The sequence below is a fragment of the Lepidochelys kempii genome, chromosome 2 (assembly GCF_965140285.1).
Source record: "Lepidochelys kempii isolate rLepKem1 chromosome 2, rLepKem1.hap1, whole genome shotgun sequence".
Lineage (NCBI taxonomy): Eukaryota > Metazoa > Chordata > Testudines > Cheloniidae > Lepidochelys > Lepidochelys kempii.
This window is the reverse complement of record NC_136381.1, coordinates 553419-566723: the sequence shown is the minus strand read 5'-3', so window position 1 is coordinate 566723 and position 13305 is coordinate 553419. Positions and strand designations below refer to the sequence as shown.

Below are 13305 nucleotides of genomic sequence, written 5' to 3'. Positions count from 1 at the left end.
TATCATCCTCATGTAATAAGAGTATATCATTCCTTCACTTCCCTCCCCCCACCCATCCCTGCAGAGGACTAGATCTAGTGTGGTGGGGGCAGCTCTGGTGGCTTCCAGTTTAGGCAGTGAATGGGGTAAGTATCTGCAGGAAACAAAGCTTTCTCAGGGTCTGGTCCCAGACTGGAAAAAAACCTTCCACGGAACTAAGGATTATTACAGATCTCCCCACCTTCTGCTCTGTGTCCCAGGTACACTCGGCCAGTTAGCTTTCTCTAACATAAACACAGTGCAACGTTTTTTTAAAACCCCAAACTGCAAAACACGCCACTGTATGCACAGTTCTACCCTGGGGGGAGAATGAGAGAGAACGAGCTACGCATGACCAATGTTATTCATGTCACTTGATGCACAAGTGGTAGGTGCTCAGATACTATGGTGTTGAGGGTAGTATAAGAATATGCAACAGGGGTGCAGCTGTCTTGCCGTAGCACTTCAGTATAGACACTACCTCTGCCTAGGGGAAGGATTCTCCTGTTGGAATAGGTAATCCACCTCCCCATGAGGTGGTTGCTAGCTTGATGGAAGAATTTGTGTTGTCTACACTGAGGGTTAGGTCGATATAGCTACATCTCTCAGGAGTGTGGATTTTTCACACACTGAGAGATGTAGCTATGCCAATGTAAATTCCTAGTGTAGACCAGGCCTAAGAATCTGCATAGAATAGAACAGTGTCAAAATCTTGGAACTATGACGCTGGCCTGTGTCTCAGAACCAGGCACTGAAACAATAATCTCCTGCCCCAGCCATGGAGCACAGGACTTGCCATAGTGGATCAGACTCAGAATCATAGAATATCAGGGTTGGAAGGGACCCCAGAAGGTCATCTAGTCCAACCCCCTGCTTGAAGCAGGACCAATTCCCAGTTAATTAATCCAATTCTCAGGATTCAACTAGTCCAGTCTCCCATCCCACCGAAGTCAGTACCAGGAGTGTAGCCCTGAAATAAGAGGTTTTTCATTACATCAGTGGATATTGTTACCATAGACATGTCTAATTGCTCTTTGAATCTTATAAGTTCTTAGTCTGAGAGACATCCTGTAGCAGTGAGTTCCTCAGTTAAATTACATGTGGTGAGAGAGAATATTTTCTTTTTATAACTGAATTAGCTACCTTCCAATTTCATTGTATGTTCCTTTGTTGTTGTGAGGCAGGGAAATAGAAACTCCTCTACCTTCTCTAGGCCATTATTTTACATACTTTTATCATATCCACTGTGATTTGTCTCCTTTCTAAAATAAGCAATCCCATTTTTCTCATTCTCCTTTCATATAAAATGTTTTCCATACAGCCAATCGTGAGCTTGGGCAAGTCACTTCCCCAACTGTTCCTCAGTTCATCAACAAGAACCAGTGGAACAATTTATTAAGTGCTGTGGTAAATTCTCCATCACTTGAAGTCTTTCAATCAAGATTGAATGTTGTTCTAAAAGACACTCTCATTCAACTAAAGGTTACTGGGCTGGATGCAGGAGTCCCTGGGTTTGAGGTTCTCTGATGTGTGCTACACAGGAGGTCAGCCTATAGGAACATATTGCTCCTTTCTGGCCCTAAATTCTATGAATTTGTAAAGCAGGGAGTATGGTCCAGATCCACAAGGTATTTAGGTGCCCAACTCCCATTGATTTCAAGGGAAGTGAAGAGCCTTAACTTCCTTTGAGAATCTGGACCTGTAATGCCATCCTGACAAGTTCCCTTTCAGGAAAAGTTGACTGTTGTCTGGGAGGCTCATGGGGGTCAAGGAAAAGCCAAAAAATTAGTAGAAACTCCTGGAAATAGGGGTTGTTGTCCCACTTCCCCTGCTAAGGAAGGGCGAAAGCACTGCAGTCTGGGTCCAATCCCTGATTTGTTGCCACTTTGAGAGGTCGGATGTTCCCCTTTCAGGCTGGAGAAGCTCATTCACGAATGACTGTCCTATCAGCCATCACAGCTGCCCAGTTCACCTTCCTGCAGTTTTCCTCTAGATTCCTGTCAAGAGCAGACTTTACCAGCATGTGGGTCTACCCAAGTGGCACAACTAGGAGATCTGAGGATCCTAATGCAGGAAGCACTAGCTTCTCTCATCCATATTTCTTGAACTTGCCATGTAACTGAGAGGCCTAGACTTGTCTCCCATACAGAGTTGGACACTTGCTATAGTCTGGTGAGCCTGCCCCCCCTCACTGTGTCATCTGAGCATCCTTCCTTGTGGGGCAGACTCAGCTTGCAGGCATCATGAGCTTGGCGTCCTCTCTAATTAGCACTGTTCCCTGCTACCCTTGCTGCTCAAAGTGACCCTGAGAACCGCTCTGATATTTCCATCCAGGTGGAACTCAGACTTTTTCCTCCTCCTGCTTTGCCCCCATACCCCTACACTGAATTCCAAAGGGCTCTAACAAACAGCTGGGGACAGGGAGCTCCCACTTGTTCCTTAGGGAGATTATAAACAAGACCTCAGAATATGGAAAACTGGCAGATCATGATGATTGGGATTTCTCAAGCCTACAGGTTAGCATATAACAGTAGGTCCACAGTGCTGTCATGAGCAGGAGCTTAGGCACCTGGGGGCTTTTAGTAACATAAGGATTGCACTGAGTTTAGAACAGAATAGTTTTGTACCACAACTAAATTTATTTACACTCAAATGTACACAACAGCTATAATTTTATTATCTTTTAACTCTAGCCCTTCTCCAATAAAAGAAAAGTTGTCCCTACCCCTGGAGCGGCTTTGAGGAGATCTGCAGGGATGCCCCAGGGCACCTAGCAGTATTGAACCCAGATCCTGGCCTTATTAGATGCTGCTCTCCATTACTGGCTCGTGCGGGCTGCTGTGCTGCTCTCCCTCCCCTTAGTGCCAGTTTGAGGGAGGAAGATTAGCTGGCTCTTCCCTTCCCTGCTCACCAGCCCTTTATTATGAATGTTTGTTCCCTACAAACCAAGAACAAGAGTGATAACGCAACACAACCTCTAAAAGGAATAAAGAATATAGTGTACGGCTGCACAGCAGGTGGGAGGTGTGATTCAAAGTGTGGGTAGACATACATATGGGGGCTGTTATTTGAGCTACTGCAGTGGCTCTCAGCTCTTCCAGACTACTGGAGTCTGATTTGTCTCGTGTACCCTCAAGTTTCACCTCACTTAAAGACGACTTGCTCACGAAAGTGTCACAGCACACTATTACTGAAAAAATGCGTACTTTCTTATTTTTACCATATCATTATAAAATAAATCAATTGGAATATAAATATTGTACTTACATTTCAGTGTATAGTATATAGAGCAATACAATCAAGTCACAATGAAATTTTAGTGCTTTTTATGCAGCCTGTTGTAAAACTATGAGGCAAATATCTATGAGTTGTTATACCCCCTGGAAGACCTCTGAGTATCCCTGGTTGAGAACCAGTGAGCTAAAATAGTGTGGCCATGGTGGCACAGACGTTGCCTCAGGCCAGATCCCAAAGTATATACCCGGCTATTCAAGTGGGATTGTTCTCTGAAAACATCTGTTCAGTGTGCAACAGCAGTCAAAAAAGCTAAGAGAATGTTAGGAACCATTAGGAAGGGATAGATAAAACAGAAAATATTGTAATGCCACTATATCAATCAATGGTACACCCACACCTTGAATACTGCGTCCTGTTCTGGTTGCCCCATTTCAAAAAAGTTAGAATTGGAAAAAGTACAGCGAAGGGCAAGTACAGAGAAGGGCAACAAAAATGATTAGGGGTATGGAACAGCCTCCATAGGAAGGGAGATTAAAAAGATTGGGACTGTTGGAAAAGAGAGGCCTAAGGGTGGAAATGCTAGAAGTCTATAAAATCTAAAACTTGCAGAGAAAGTGAATAGGGACTTGTCATTTATCCCTTCACATAACACAAGAACTAGGGGTCACCCAATTAAATTAATAAGTAGCAGGTTTAAAACAAACAGAAGGAAGTGTTTCTTCACACATCACACAGTCAACCTGTGGAACTCATTGTCATGGGATGTTGTGAAGGTCCAAAGTATAACTGGGTTCCCAAAAGAATTAGCTAAATTCATGGAGATAGGTTTATCAATGGCTATTAGCCAGGATGGTCAGGGACACAACCCTATGCTCTGGATGTTCCTCAACCTCCGAATGCAAGAAGCTGCGGAGGGGGAATGGATCACTTGATAATTGCCTTGCTCTGTTCATTCCCCCTGAAACATCTGGCACTGGCCACTGTCAGAGACAGGATACTGGGCTAGATGGACCATTGGTCTGACCCAATAGGGCTGTTCTTATGGTTAGAGTTGGAAATTCCCCACCACATCCCATCTCTGGGGCCAGGGTAGGATCATTCACTCCTGTTTAGCTTTTTGATTGTTTGCTTTAGTCTAGTTCAAAACAGCCCAAGCGATAAGCTCCCACCTCTCCACTGATCACACACTTCGGGTATTTCCAGCCTGTCGTCATGTCCCCTTTAGTTTTTGCTTAGCGAAGCCAGACATATTTAGCTCTTCTAATCTCTCCTGGTGAGTCAATCTTTCTGGCTCCTGAGCTGCTTCTCTGAGCACCCTCCACTCCTTCAGTATCTCAGCTGGTATCCAGAGCTGAATGGGGTATCCAGGTGAGGCCTCCCCAGAGCAGATGGAGAAGGACTCTCCCCTCCCTGTCCCAGGCAGGAGATGTGGGATTGAGGGACCTGAAGCTGAGCACAGAGCTGGAGAGAGAAGAGACTGGCCCCTTCCTGCTCACACAATCCCATTGGGCTTTTCTAGCTGCTCTACCCCACTGCAAACTCTGGTCTAACTCACTGCTACCACCCCATCTTGGTCCAAGGTCCATTCGGAATCTGGGGTTTGCTTTCTCCCTCCTGGGATGTATGTGCTGTCTGTATCCAGGTTGAATCTCACTCGGTTATTTCCTGCCATGATCTCTAGCGCCTCTCGGCCCTGTGTTGCTTTCACTTACTGTAGAATTAGTTGCAGGGGAGGGAGGGTTTTTCCCCCTACTTAGAGTATTAATGGCAATGGCTTAAGACTTACAGAATTTAAGGCCAGAGGGCCCATTGGAACATCTAGTATAACCATCTGTATATCACAGGCCACTGAATTTCACCCAGTTACCCCTTTATCGAGCCCTGTGACTTGTGTTTGACTGAAGCATCTGTTCCAGAAAGTCATGCAGGATTGGGACACAGGAAGAGACAGAGAATCCACCATGTCCTTCCATAGTTTATTCTAGTAATTAATCACACTAACTTTTAAACATTTGTGCCTAATGTCTAAGTTGAATTTGTCTGACTTCAGCATCTGGTCATTGGTTGATATCTACCTTTCTCTGCTCAATTAAAGTGCCCTTTAGTATGATATTTTCTCCCCATGATGGTATGTATACATGGTAATCAACCCTTGCTCTCAGTCACTTTTGTAAACGGATTGAGCTCTGTAAGTCTCCATGTCAGGCATTTTCTCCAGCTCTTGAATCATTGTTGTGGCTTTATTCCGCACCCTCTTAAATTTTTTTTAAACATTTTTTTCAAACATGGATACCAGAATTGTACCAAGTATTCTCGTATCGGTCTCACCAGAGCCATACAGAGGGTAGAATCATCTCCCTACTCTCTAGTCCCTGTTTATACATCCAAGGATCACGTTAGCCCTTTTTACTCCAGCATCCCACTGGGGGCTCATGTTCTGTTGCTTGTCTGCTATGGCTCCATAGTCCTTTTTAGTCACTGCTTTCTAGGATGTAATTCCCTACTCTATAGGTATGGCCTGCATTCCTGGTTTATACTGTATAACTTTGCATTTGTTGGCTATATTAAAAAACATTTTGTTTGAGTGGACCCAGGTTACCAAGGCAGCCAGATCAGTTTGTATCGCTGCTCTGTCCTCATAGATTAGCAGAATTTAAGGCCAGAAGGGACTATTAGATCATGTAGTCTAATCTATATATCACAAGGCCTTAAAGTTCACTGTGTTATCACTATATGGAGCCCAATAACTTGTGTTTAGCCAAAGCATTATTTGCCACTTCTCTAATCTTTGACTCATCCACCTATTATAGCAGTAGTGAGTTTATATTTACTTGCATATCATTGATAAACATGCTGAATAATTTTAGACCAAGTATTGATCCCTGGGGAACACCACTAGAAACATCCCCATTTGATAATTCCCCATTGATCTGTCAGCCGGTTTTTAATCCATTTGAGCGGTGCTCTTGAGATTAGTATAGCAAGACACCATGGCCAGAGGCTGCACAGGGTTCATTCCTGTTAGAACCAGAATGGGAGCAGAAATACAGGAAAGCAAGAAGGGCAGAGGAAACCGAGAGAGAGCAGAGACAGAGACCCCATTTGCCTAGTGACTTACTGGACTGTAAACCTTCCATGACTGATCAGGCAGCTTTCCAGAGGCCATGTCTCTCAAAGCACCATGGAACTTAAAAATATGGTAGCTGCAAAGTAACTTCAGTTCATAAAGTCGAGTTCTGCACACACTGCTCACATCATGCATTGAGCTGCAGCTGGAGCTGGGTGAAGTGGACTTTTCCAAGAACTCTAGGGTCCCTACCCCTTGCACCTTGCCTACCCCAGGCAGGCAAGATTCAATGGTTCCCTTGCCATGACATATCTCTGAGGAGCACCTAGCAGGGACCATACCAGAGACAGGCTACCAGAGGAGGTGGCCCAAATCTGCTCTGGCCTCCCACCTCAGTGCAGTCTCTGGGGATGGACCCAGCTGTGTGTGCTCTTAGAGCTTGATGCCTCTGCAGCAGCCTTTCTCTGCTCTAGACTTTGTTTCCAGAGAAGTGACATCTGGAGGGCAGCAAATTTCTTCCCGTCTCCTTCCTCCCCCACCAGCACCCTTCTCTCCCCAGCGGGGTCTCTGTGCATTTCCACCACTGCCCAATGGGCTGTCCTCACATGGCTCCTTGGGCCTGTGGCACTCAGTGAGCCCCAGGAACACCTTCCTTCCTTCCCTGTCATTGCGGGTGTATGAGCCGAGCACCTCTCCACACAGCGCTTTCTGCTGGCCCTGGATTTAGACACAGCCAGCTGAGGCCCAGACACGTGCAGAGTGCTCTCAGGGTGAGGGAGAGTGGGAGAGCAGAGAGGGAAGGAAGCTGTTGAATGCCTCAGTCAGAATCCTGAGTCTGCCTGTCCCTGAGGAGAGAAGAGGAGGCAGCCACCCCATCCTGTTTGCAGCCAGTAGGGCAAAGGGGGTAATTTGATCAGGGCCATGCACTGGTGTTGCTCTGTGTGTGGGAGCCAAGTGCAGGCCATGTTAGGGTCAGGTGGGGCCCTTAATTTCACAGCACCTGCATAGAATTGGACCCCAAAGGAAAGGAGACCAAGATACATAATTGGGAGGTGGCACAGGCAGCGTCCCTTGCTCCTGTCACTCGCCATTTGGCTCAATTCCACCCCTTGCCAACTGCCCAGTTCCTGTTCAGTCACCCCTGACTTCCCCAAGTCCCCTCCAACTCCTGCTCAGTGCCCCCATCCCACCCCGAGTCTTCTGCCCACACCCACTGCTTTTCGGTTTGCTGTGGTTTTGGCCGCACTGTCTGATATGTTTGTTGCTGGCAGGCTGGGGCTTGGGCTAAAGGTTAGGGACAGATCCATGGGAAAGGGGCTGACCGGCTGATTGGTGCCATGGCTTTGGGCACTAACAGCCAGATGTGGCCACCACCCCATCCTCCATCAGCCCTTCTGCTTTGCACAAATACATGAGCAGCCATGTACACACTTAAACGAAACTCGCAGTCATTTTCCTGTGTGCTGGTATGTATGCCAGCTTGCATGCGCTCTTGTGCCCGCCACCCTCCTTACTCCCCCAGCTGTTTTTATGGCAGCTGCTCTGCATTGAGCTGTGATCTGTTTCCATTTTGCTTGCAGCTGACCCTGACTATCCTGCGGCAGACGGGGGGGCTGGGCATCAGCATCGCAGGGGGCAAAGGCTCCACTCCCTACAAGGGTGATGACGAGGTAAGGAGCTGGGCTGCCCAAGCCGGGAAGTGCCTGCCTGCTCTCGGGCAGGATCTGTCTATCTAGAAGTGAGGTGTGCCCCATCATGGCAGTGCCTGACTTCTGTGTGTACTGGGCCTGCTCTGTGGATGTGCTGGGGGCACATAGGGCAAGGCAGGGCTAGCCTTAGACCCTCTTGGAAGCAGGAGTCTGGTAGGGCTGAGCAAGGGAGAAGGTGTCACCTCTGGAATGTGGGTTCTGGGCTGAAACACCAGCACTTCCCTGTGGTCACAGTGTAGTAATCAGACACAGCACCACTCCGGGGCCTGAGCATTCCCCTCCCAATAACATACATCCCCAGGAGGGGGAATTCCTCCCTCTCTGCTCCCCCAGTAACATCAGCTCCTGGGGTGAAGGGCCTGTTCTCCTCTTGCTAACATGATGTTTTGATTCCAGGGCATCTTTATTTCCCGTGTGTCGGAGGAGGGCCCTGCAGCCCGAGCAGGAGTCCGTGTCGGGGACAAGCTCCTGGAGGTAAGAGCCCAGCTTCTGTGAAATGGCAAGGTATAATGCTGCGGGTGCTGATTGTGGGCTGCAGATGTGGCTCCGATATCTGATTATGAAGATTATTATTATTTCATAGAATCATAGAAGATTAGGGTTGGAAGCGACTCAGGAGGTCACCTAGTCCAACCCCCTGCTCAAAGCAGGACCTAATCCCTGACTAAATCATCCCAGTCAGGGCTTTGTCAAGCCAGACCTTAAAAACCTCTAAGGAAGGAGATTCCACCACCTCCCTAGGCAACGCATTCCAGTATTTCACCACCCTCCTAGTGAAAAAGTTTTTCCGAATGTCCAACCTAAACCTCTCCACTCCAACTTGAGACCATTGCTCCTTGTTCTATCATCTGGTACCACTGAGAACAGTCTAGATCCATCCTCTTTGGAACCCCCTTTCAGGTAGTTGAAAGCAGCTATCAAATCCCCCCTTATTCTTTTCTTCTGCAGACTAAACAATCCCAGTCCCCTCAGCCTCTCCTCATAAGTCATGTGCTCTAGCCCGCCTAATGATTGTTGTTGCCCTCCGCTGGACGTTTTCCAATTTTTCCACATCCTTCTTGTAGTGTGGGGCCCAAAACTGACACAGAACTCCAGATGAGGCCTCACCAATGTCGAATAGAGGGGAACCATCACGTCCCTCAATCTGCTGGCAATGCCCCTACTTATACATCCCAAAATGCCATTGGCCTTCTTGGCAACAAGGGCACACTGTTGACTCCTATCCAGCTTCTCGTCCACTGTAACCCCTAGGTCCTTTTCTGCAGAACTGCTGCCTAGCCATTCGGTCCCTAGTCTGTAGTGGTGCATGGGATTCTTCCATCCTAAGTGCAGGACTCTGCACTTGTCCTTGTTGAACCTCATCAGATTTCTTTTGGCCCATTCCTCTAATTTGTCTAGGTCCCTCTGTATCCTATCCCTACCCTCCAGTGTATCTACCATTCCTTCCAGTTCAGTGTCATCTGCAAACTTGCTGAGGGTGCAATCCACTCCATCCGCCAGATCATTAATGAAGATATTGAACAAAACCGGCCCCAGGACCAACCCTTGGGGTACTCTGCTTGATACCGGCTGCCAACTAGACATGGAGCTATTGATCACTACCTGTTGAGCCCGACGATTTAGCCAGCTTTCTATCCACCTTATTGTCCATTCATCCAGCCCTTCTTCTTTAACTTGCTGGCAAGAATACTGTGGGAGACCGTATCGAAAGCTTTGCTAAAGTCAAGGAACAACACATCCACTGCTTTCCCCTCATCCACAGAGCCAGTTATCTTGTCATAGAAGGCAGTTAGGTTAGTCAGGCATGACTTGCCCTTGGTGAATTCCATGCTGACTGTTCCTGATCACTTTCCTCTCCTCTAAGTGCTTCAAAATGGATTGCTTGAGGACCTGCTTCATGATTTTTCCAGGCCTGAGGTGAGGCTGACTGGCCTGTAGTTCCCAGGATCCTCCTTCTTCCCTTTTTTAAAGATGGGCACTACATTAGCCTTTTTCCAGTTGTCCGGGACCTCCCCGATTGCCATGAGTTTTCAAAGATAATGGCCAATGGCTCTGCAATCACATTCGCCAACTCCTTTAGCACCCTCGGATGCAGCGCATCCGGCCCCATGGACTTGCGCTCGTCCAGATTTCTAAATAGTCCCGAACCACTTCTTTCTCCACAGAGGGCTGGTCACCTCCTCCCCATGCTGTGCTGCCCAGTGCAGTAGTCTGGGAGCTGACCTTGTTTGTGAAGACAGAGGCAAAAAAAGCATTGAGTACATTAGCTTTTTCCACATCCTCTGTCACTAGGTTGCCTCCCTCATTCAGTAAGGGGCCCACACTTTCCTTGACTTTCTTCTTGTTGCTACATACCTGAAGAAACCCTTCTTGTTACTCTTAATATCTCTTGCTATCTGCAACTCCAAGTGTGATGTGGCCTTCCTGATTTCACTCCTGCATGCCCGAGCAATATTTTTATACTCTTCCCTGGTCATTTGTCCAATCTTCCACTTCTTGTAAGCTTCTTTTTTGTGTTTTAAGATCAGCAAGGATTTCATTGTAAAGCCAAGCTGGTTGCCTGCCATAGTTACTATTCTTTCTACACATCGGGATGGTTTCTCCCTGTAACCTCAATAAGGATTCTTTAAAATACAGCCAACTCTCCTGGACTCCTTTCCCCCTCATGTTATTCTCCCAGGGGATCCTTCCCATCAGTTCCCTGAGGGAGTCAAAGTCTGATTTTCTGAAGTCCAGGGTCCGTACTTTTTTGCTCTCCTTTCTTCCCTGTGTCAGGATCCCGAACTCGACCATCTCATGGTCACTGCCTTCCAGGTTCCCATCCACCTTTGCTTCCCCTACTAATTCTTCCCTGTTTGTGAGCAGCAGGTCGAGAAGAGCTCTGCCCCAGTTGGTTCCTCCAGCACTTGCACCAGGAAATTGTCCCCTACCCTTTCCAGAAACTTCCTGGATTGTCTGTTTACCGCTGTATTGCTCTCCCAGCGGATATCAGGGTGATTGATGTCTAGATTCTTAAAAGGAATCCTTCGTCTCCATCTGCCAGTGCAGGATCTGGTTCCCTTATCGGATCTTAGCACAGTCTTAGCGGCTCTGATGGGACCTTCATTTGATCCTCTGGCATCCTGCCTCTTTCCTCTCTATGACAAAAACCAGGGCCTGTGATCTAGTAACTTCTGTTAGTTACCGGAAGAAAGCCTCGTCCACCTCATCCCCCTGGTCTGGTGGTCTATAGCAGACTCCCACCATGACATCACTCTTGTTGCTCACACTTCTAAAATTAATCCATAGACTCTCAAGTTTTTCTGCAGCTTCATACCAGATCTCTGAGTAGTCATACTGCTCTCTTACATACAGTGCAACTCCCCCAGCTTTTCTGCCCTGCCTGTCCTTCCTGAACAGTTTATATCCATCCATGACAGTACTCCAGGCATGTTAGTTATCCCACCAAGTCTTTGTTATTCCAATAACATCATAATTCCTTGACGGTGCCAGGACTTCCAGTTCTCCCTGCTTGTTTCCCAGACTTCTTGCATTTGTGTATAGGCACTTAAGATAACTCGCTGATCACCCCTCTTTCTCAGTATGAGGCCGGAGTCCTCACCTCTTGCGCTCTTCTGCTTGTGCTTCCTCCCGGTCTCCCACGTCCCCACTTACCTGAGGGCTTTGGTCTCCTTCTCCCGGTGAACCTAGTTTAAAGCCCCCCTCACTAGGTTAGCCAGCCTGCTTGTGAAGGTACTCTTCCCTCTCTTCGTTAGGTGGAGCCCATCTCTGCCTAGCACTCCTCCTTCTTGGAACACCATCTCATGGTCAAAGAATCCAAAGCCTTCTCTCCGACACCACCTGCGTAGCCATTCGTTGACTTCCACGATTCGACAGTCTCTACCCAGGCCTTTTCCTTCCACGGGGAGAATGGACGAGAACACCACTTGCGCCTCAAACTCCTTTATCCTTCTTCCCAGAGCCACGTAGTCCGCAGTGACCCGCTCAAGGTCATTCTTGGCAGTATCATTGGTGCCCTCGTGGAGAAGCAGGAAGGGGTAGCGATCCGAGGGCTTGATGAGTCTCAGCAGTCTCTCCGTCACATCGTGAATCCTAGCTCCTGGCAAGCAGCAGACTTCTCGGTTTTCCTGGTCAGTCCCCCTTAGGAGGGAGTCCCCAACCACCACCACCCACCTCCTTCTCTTGGGAGTGGTGGTCATGAAACCCCCATCCCTGGGACAGTGCATTTCATGCCTTCCAATCGGTGGAGTCTCCTTCTGCTCCCTTCCCTCAGACGTATCATCTAGTCCACTCTCCGCATTCGTACCTGTGGAGAGAACATGAAAACGGTTACTCACCAGTATCTGCATTGCTGGTACATGGACGCTCCTCTTTCTTCTTCTGGAGGTCACATGCTGCCAAATTTCTTCACCATCCTCCTGTCCCCGCTGCGCAGCCTGCTCTGATTCTTCAGAATGTTGTGCCCGTAGAAGCATATCCTGACGTCTGTCCAGAAAATCTTCAGTTTCTCTTATGTAACGCAGGGTCGATACCTGTTGCTCCAGACCCTGAACCTTCTCTTCCAATATGGAGACCAGCTTGCACTTCATACAAAGTCGCGTCTGTCCTGTGGAAGAAAGACAAACATGGCACATCCAGTGCAGGTCACAACAGCTGAATGCTCCCCATCCATATTACCGTCCTTCTACAAGCTTCCTCAGCTGTTGCAGTAACTATTTAGTGAAGCCGGCAAGATGAAAGCCTCAGTGGGCTCTCCCCAGGCAAACTCCCTCTGTTCGCTGCTTAGCTAATTCGCAGCTGATTGACCTTTTATAGCAATCAGTCACTTTCTGCTTCCTTGCCCTCTTCCCTGAATGTGGGAAGAGGGGTCCGGTACAAGACTAGCTCATCCCCAGAGACCCTGCGACCACTGCCTAGCATGCTGACAAAAAGTGATTCATTGTTTTCTTGTACTCCACCTTTGGTCTGTATCCCTCTGGGTCTGACTACACTGAAATCACGGGAAGTGATTACAGCTTATGGAGACATAGCCAAGCTAAATTTAATGTAGCTTGCTTAGGTAGTGGAGCAGTGAAGATGCGGCAGTGTACATGGCAGTGTGGGCTGTATAAGCCCATCCACACCCCTGGGTCATTACTTGTGGGGCTAGCCCACACTCAAGTGCACATGCCACAGCTTTGCTGCAGTGTCCAACCTAGCTAGATGAACCCTAACTCAGGTATGTTCACAGGAGCTGCAGTCACACCCCGTGAATGCGTGCAGACATACCCTTAC

General features: G+C 47.9%; 1 protein-coding gene across 29 annotated transcripts in view; it reads left to right on the top strand.

The window, feature by feature from the left end:
* SCRIB (scribble planar cell polarity protein) overlaps window positions 1-13305 on the top strand; it is a 239190-nt gene that overhangs the window by 68163 nt on the left and 157722 nt on the right. For all 29 annotated transcript variants that reach the window (XR_013635276.1, XM_078851362.1, XM_078851365.1 and 26 more), the window contains 2 exons: window positions 7903-7992; window positions 8428-8505. Coding sequence is in view for 28 of the 29 variants with exons in the window: in XM_078851362.1 (XP_078707488.1) it covers window positions 7903-7992; window positions 8428-8505 (168 nt within the window). In the remaining variant the exon portion in view is untranslated. The remainder of the gene's footprint in view (window positions 1-7902; window positions 7993-8427; window positions 8506-13305) is intronic.